The following is a 7353-nucleotide window of genomic DNA, read 5'->3' as shown; positions in this document are numbered from 1 at the left end:
CCTTCCGAGTTACTTCATTTTATACCCATGCTAGAGTTTCAAGGCTTTACAATTACAATGAATTCTGCTAACATCCACAGCTGAATCATATCCTATCACAATCTTCTCCCACATTCTCTTTCCCAGACTCAGTAGGGCAGATGTTGTTTCATGGGAGTTACAGACCATGGTTAGAAGAGACGTTAGATAATTTACTACACCACAGTCAGGATTCTGAGTATTTTATCGAGTCCTGGTGTGATGCCGTATGCTATGTACTAGACTTCAAAGTTGGTTTGAACTGTAAGGTCAGTGGTTCACATTCACCAGCTGCTCCTCAGAAACCATATACATGGTTGTTATGAGATGAAACTGACCAGACAGCACTTAACAACAACAACAACAAGAATCAGAATTTTCAGTTCTTTAGCAGTTAAGAAATAGTAATTCCCTATGACGAGATCAAATATGAAACTATCATCTCTATGATGAAATCTGCTGCTGTTGTTGTTGTCGTCAAATGTTGTCAAGTCAGTTCTGACCCATAGTGACCCTGTATAGATTTTCAATAGGTGGTTGGTGACCTTGAACTACTGACCCTACAGTTCAAACTTACTTTGCCCATTAACCCACAGCGCCACCAGGACTCTGCTGATCAACTGAAAGGGATACTCTTTGGGGTTTTAGCCTGTTTCCAATGTATTGGACATTCAGGCAAAGCTTTTTTTTTCTGAATCTGGATCCTGCATATGGTTTCTCATCATATTTCCAGTTCTTTGGACTTAAGCAGTTAAGTTTGCCTGCAGATCCTGAGAGTTATAAGCAACCTGCCATCTTACCTGCTGACTTTGAGTTCATTCATCCCCAGAAGTTGCCAAATATTTAATTGTGTTTGAATCTACAGTAAATGATCATCAAAACAGCATTCAAGAGCTCAACCTATTGCATTAAGCAAATCTGTATTAAAGACCGTTTTGAAGTGTTCAAGGGCAAAGATGTCACCCTAAGGACTAAAATACTTCTGACCCAAGTCATGGTATTTTTAGTTGCCTCATATGCTTGTGAAATCTGAACAATGAATACGGTAGACTAGAGAAGAATCCATGCATTTGAATTAGGGTGTTGGTGATGAATATTGAAAGTACCATGGACTTCCAGAATAACACACAAATCTGTTTTGAAAGAAAGTATAGACAATTGCTCCATGAAAGTGTAAAACTTACTCTACCATACTTTAGACATGTTGTCAGGACTGATCAGTTTTTGAAGAGGATCATTATGTTTGACCACAAAAGAAGACCCTCCAGCAAGATGAAATGATGCATTGACAACAACAATAGGCTGAAATATAACGATAATTGGCACAAGACTGGGCAGTGTTTCATTCTGTTGTGCATAAGGTCACTATGAGCAGAACTGACTGACTTAACATGTAACAACAACAAAAACACTCTGAAGCCTGCCTTTCTACTTGCTGATCTTGGATTCATCAGCCCAACATGTATGTGACTCCTGTTTGATATCTGACTTGAGGACTTGAAATGTGTCTGCCTCGACAGCTATGTGAGGGAATTCCTTTGTCGTTAAGTGCTATTGAATTGGTTGCAAACCAACCTGTGGTTCAGTGCATTATTCTGCAACACCACACCATCTCCCATGGAGGTCTGTAATTGCTTGAGTCTCAGGATGTTACAGTTATCTTAATTTCTTGAAAGCTACAGAGATTAGTGTTTAGCTCAGTATCTGGAGGAATATGGCCCCAGGGACACACCAAGATAAAACACAAAACTTGACACATTTTCCATCAGAGCATCTTCAGAAAAGGGGAAGCTATGTCTTTCCCATAGGTAAGTTGGATAGATTGTAATCAGGTTGTTTGGAAAAATACAAGAATGGTATTTTTTGGAATATTAAGTTGTAATTTTTTTCATTGAGGTATTTTACTATGCAGGATAGGGGGAATTTGGGATGGGAATGGATGAATATTAAACAGATTTTTAAGGGATATTTTAACCCTTTCCTAGCTAATATTTTAGAAAAATTCATGCATCATTCACTTCTTTATGAAAATATCTTTCTCTTTGACTTTTAATAGACAATTTGGAAAGGTAATGGGAATAATTTAACCTGAAGACCAAATAATCTGTCATAGATGTTAGCATGAAAACAAAAGAAAGTGTAAATAAAATAGTTGTTTTCTCTTCTTCCTCTCAAGCCAACTCTACCCACAGAATTGGTAAAAACAACTTGAAAATTCTCCTGAATGTTTTCTTAACACCGAAGATGGCAGTAATGAGTCCTACAGACTGTTAATGGATTGACAGAGAAGTGAACTATTTCTGAAACAGAGTGGAAAATTATTTAACCTGTGCAAAACATTTTGAAATGTCTCTTTAAGACAAATTTTCTTTGTCTTGAGATTATCAGCATTTGGACAAGATAATTCTTTGTTGTCACTTTGCCACTAGATGCCAGTAACACCCAACCTCCTTGTGAGACCCAAAAAGACTTTTGCTGTTGCATTCTATTGAGTCCATTTTAACTCATAGTGAGCTTGTATGGAGTTTCTGAGACTATAAAACTTTATGAGTGAAGGACGTCTCACTTTTGTCCCATGAAACAACTGGTAGATTGAAAGTACTGACCCTGTGGTTAACAGCTCAACATGTAGCCCAGTATACCATGGTATTGTGAAATACCAGTGGATATCAAAATCACTTAGTTTATAATCACTATTCTTTGAGTAATTAACATGGCTTTCCACTTTTAGAATTAAAAACCTTAAAAGGTTATCAAAATCATGTGCTACAATGAAGTCACGGTGGAGTACTGGTGTGGTGCTGTAGGATATAAGCCCTGGACCACAAGATCAGTTTGAATCTTAAGGTCAGTAATTCAAACTCACCAGTAGCTCATTGGAAACCCTATACAGGATCACTATGAGTCAGAATGGACTTGACAGCACTTAACAATAGCAACATTAAATCAGTGAAAGTACTCATTTCTGTCCATGGTAGAGAGAAATCCATATCAAAATCATATCTTGTTTTTGCTAGAATTTCTTAAAGTACATGTCTTTCATCTTGTAAAATCAGTTGAGAAATAGGGAAACTATCTGGGTGTGTTAGTTTCTAGTCCAAATTTTCTTCCATCTAGGAATATCCTCTTGGTATCTCTACAATATTACATGTATTTATTAAGGGATGGAGAGAAGGAATAAGATGGTTCTTGCCTCTGTTTGCCTTTTATATATATCCTAAACCTTGAAGTCCACTGCTGTTCATGAAAAAAAAAAGTCATTTTCTTCCGCCCTGCATCCCATAACATTAAGCTTTACATCAATGTAGTTGAGTTTCTATATTTATCTTAAAAAAATAAATATGAACATTATGATTCAAGGATTTTGTGAGGCTTGAACAACTTGTGTATATATATATATGATATTTAGCCTGTGCAATCTATCTTTCAACTGACATTTTGTCAGTAACTTTCTTACTGTTAGAACTTCTTCAAAATTATCTTTTTGTTAACTGCATCATATATACAAGTCATAAGTTGCCTGCCCCTTTATTGAACACTTAAGTTACTTCTAGGCTTCAATATCAACAGTAATATTGTAATGCAGCAGTAGGCATTTTTGTTAATAATTTCCAATCCAAATATTTGATTAGTTCTTCCAATAGATTTAGAGCAGTAATATTTACTGCAAAATAGGACATAACAGGGATATAGGTTTAGGAAATTAGTATTTGAGAATATCGAATACCACTAACCATGAACAGGATAAAATAGTATAATTGGAAAAAAACACACCTTTATGTTCATTTTATAGAAAAGTTATAGTCTACATTTGAATAATATTGATAAAAAGAACACTTGTGAGTTAGCCATCTTAAATAGAATTCATCCCATCATTTCAATAGAAGAATCACAGAAGGGTGTTATGTATTCTCAAATTTATTTTCCAGGATATCAATATGTGGAATATTGATTGTAGAATTTGCCATGGAACAAAGGGGATTTGAATTCTATGGGTCAGTAATGATAATTAATAATATTTTAAGCTCTTTCTAATGATTCATTTCTGTTCCATGTTAAATTTTAAGAATCATATAGCTTTCTGTAGATGTTAATACTTCTGTGTGATCTGAGAACCAAACTGTAAGCCATGTATATAGTTTGTGATGTCTGCAATTTTCTTAAAAGTCACAAAAGTAATGTCTCATTTCTTTGCTGCCTAAAATACTCTGCTATGTCTTCTCACGTCCGTTTTTAAAAGATAATTATATTTGAATTTGGGGTCACATAATGGAGACTGATATTTAATTAATTGATTTATTTTCTCCAACCTCAAATAAAGCTGGACAATGGACCAGAATAACTGCACAACAGTGACCGAGTTCATTCTCCTGGGATTATCAGACATCCCTGAGCTGAGGGTCTTCCTCTTCCTGTTGTTTCTTCTAATCTATGGAGTCACAGTGTTGGGAAATCTGGGTATGATTACAGTGATTCAGGTCAGCTCTCAGCTACACACCCCCATGTACTTTTTCCTCAGTCACTTGTCCTTTGTGGATTTCTGCTACTCCACCATCATTGTGCCTAAGATGCTGGACAACATCTTAGACAAAGCCAAAGCCATTTCCTTTGTGGGTTGCACTGTACAGTTCTACTTGTTCTGCACATGTGTAATCACTGAGGTCATCCTGCTGGCTGTGATGGCCTATGACCGTTTTGTGGCCATCTGCAACCCATTGCTGTACATGATTATTATGTCCCAAAAGTTTTGTGTGGGGCTGGTGTCTGGCTGCTACCTATGTGGATCTGTGTGTTCTCTGATTCACATGTGTTTGGCTCTAGAAATTCCATCCTATCATTCAAATGTGATTAACCACTTCTTTTGTGATCTACCACCTATCTTATCTCTGGCATGCTCTGATGTCTCTATGAATGAGTTGCTAGTGTACATTGTGGCCACATTCAATGAGATCATCACCATTGTGGTTATCCTCACCTCATACTTGTTTATTCTCATCACCATCCTGAGGATGCGCTCTGCAGAGGGAAGGCGCAAAGCGTTTTCCACCTGTGCCTCCCACTTCACAGCCATTGTTGTCTTTCATGGAACAATACTTTTTAATTATTGTCGGCCCAACTCTGACAACAGTCCGGACACAGACAAGGTAGCCACAGTGTTCTACACTGTGGTGATTCCTATGCTGAACCCCTTGATTTATAGCCTGAGGAACAAGGACGTGAAAGAAGCTCTCAGGAAAATGATGGATCTCAAAATATTTTCCTAGAGGAAACTTGTTTAGCAGGACTCATGGTTTCACAGTGGAAGGTGGTAGAGGGATGGGTGAGTAAGGTGTTAGATTGGAGAACTTCTCAAGGAAAAAGGTGCTTGGAATTATTGTTTTTGATTTATCCATACCTTTGCTTTTGCAGTTAATAAAAGGATTGGGTATAAATTTTTAAAAAATGAAACAAAACAAAGCTTAGTTCATGTATTTGCTTTTCTTTAATGTATTGATATTTTAAGTAAATATATGAATTACGTTGTTAAGAAACAGACATTCAATTTGCTGTAATAACTTAAAAATCTAATGGCAAATTGACAATCTCTTGGTATTCATATTGGAAACTATGATTCTCTTCAAAACTGAATTCCTGTTCCCATTGTTATAGTTTTTGTTTTCTTTTTACAATGAAGAACACAACTTTGTTAAACACTTTATGCATAGCATAATCTCACTTTATGAGATTTCCATATGACTCCTCTTGTGGTGCTTAGAAGATAAGTAGTGGATTGCTAGACGAAGGATACGAGGTCCAAACCCATCAACAGGTTTTGGAAACACAATGTATGGTCTCTCTGAGTTGAATCCAACTTGATGGCTCTTAACAAAAGCAACATATATTTTTAAATAATTTATTTCCTATTGTTGTCTTGTATTTGTTGTTGGTTTCTTTTTCCCTTTGTTCATTTTGCTACTGTTATTGCCGCTACAAATCCTGCTGTACTTTCCCATTTGAAAAATGGAGACAATAACAATTATTATTTCAAAGGATTCTTAGAGAATTAAATTCCATATAAGGAAAAGAATTTGCTGAACTGTGGTACATATTGCTGTGATGCTGAAACTATGCTACCATTATTTAAAATACTAGTAGAGTTGATTAAGCCATTGCAGACAGGTCTTAATCATTTCAAAATTAAGACACACTAGGAAAAAAGTCTGGTAATCTACTTTCATGAATTAACTAATGAAAATATTATGATTCACAAGAAAACAATTTCTGAGTCTCTTTTTTTTTTTTTTAGCTATGTCATCATGACCACTGTCATCAAGTTGATTTCTTAACCTATGTTGTTTGGTTATGTGCTATGGAGTCGGTTCTGACTCATAGCGACCCTAAATAAGGTTTCTGTGGCTGTAAATCTTTATGGGAACAGAAAGCCTCATCTTTCTTCCACAGAGCAGTTGATAGTTTTGAATTCTTCACTTTGATAGCAACTCTACAGATCAGATTAAAAGTCCAGAGAGCTTTCAAGGTTGTTAATTTTTACAGAAGCTGACTGTGACATCTTTCTTCCATGAACCAACTAGCTAGTTTCAACCATTGACCTTTTGGTAGGCAGGCAAGGCATTTTAGACCTTATGTTACCAGGACTCCTGGACACATCATCATGTGGGATCAATTGCTATTGAGACTACTGAAAAGTATATGTATGAAATAATAAAACTAAGATTTAAGGAAACATCCATGGTAGTGCATAAGATAACCTAGAATGTGGTGTAATTGTGGTTTATTAGAGGGCTACAGAGCCTGGATGACTTAAAGAAAACTACAGGTTACATCAGAAGTGAAGATGACAACTTGTTTTGAACAGTCGAAAATTTCTCTGCCTATCATGACTTTGATATATTTGCAAATAACTTTATAAGTCCTAATAAAAACATTTCTAGACATGAGTAGATACTTCTGGTTGTTGTTATGTGCCATTGAGTTGATTCCAACTTATAGCAACCCTGTTTAGGGTTTCCATGGAGACATTACTGGAGACACTGAAAATCAAATGTTTAACTTTGGTCATTTAAAAATGAATATATATGGAGAAATATTCATCAGCTAACGCCATGGCATGAACATAACAAAGTGGAGAGGGACCTGAAGCAGCATCTCCCTACTTTTCCAGTATGGTTGTTGTTGTTTTTGTTCTTGTTATGAGGCATTGATTCAGTTCCAAATCATAGTGACCCTGTTATAGGATTTACAAGGAGCAGTTGGTGAGTTGGTATGCCTTTCGGTATGGATTGCTTCTCAATGTAAAGAAAACAAAAATTCTCACCACTTGACCAATAAACAAAT

At 36.1% G+C, this 7353-nt stretch overlaps 1 protein-coding gene across 1 annotated transcript; it reads left to right on the top strand.

Annotated features, from left to right (window-relative positions):
• Nucleotides 1-4346: 4346 nt before the first annotated feature.
• Nucleotides 4347-5282, top strand: LOC102822834 (olfactory receptor 5L1-like). The gene has a single exon (XM_006877773.1). The coding sequence runs from the start codon at nucleotides 4347-4349 to the stop codon at nucleotides 5280-5282; it is 936 nt and encodes a 311-aa protein (XP_006877835.1).
• The last annotated feature ends 2071 nt before the right edge of the window (nucleotides 5283-7353 follow it).

This window comes from Chrysochloris asiatica, unplaced genomic scaffold (genome assembly GCF_000296735.1).
Source record: "Chrysochloris asiatica unplaced genomic scaffold, ChrAsi1.0 scaffold00597, whole genome shotgun sequence".
NCBI classification, from domain to species: domain Eukaryota; kingdom Metazoa; phylum Chordata; class Mammalia; order Afrosoricida; family Chrysochloridae; genus Chrysochloris; species Chrysochloris asiatica.
Note: the sequence above shows the minus strand (reverse complement) of the source record. Positions and strands in the feature narration are given on the sequence as shown.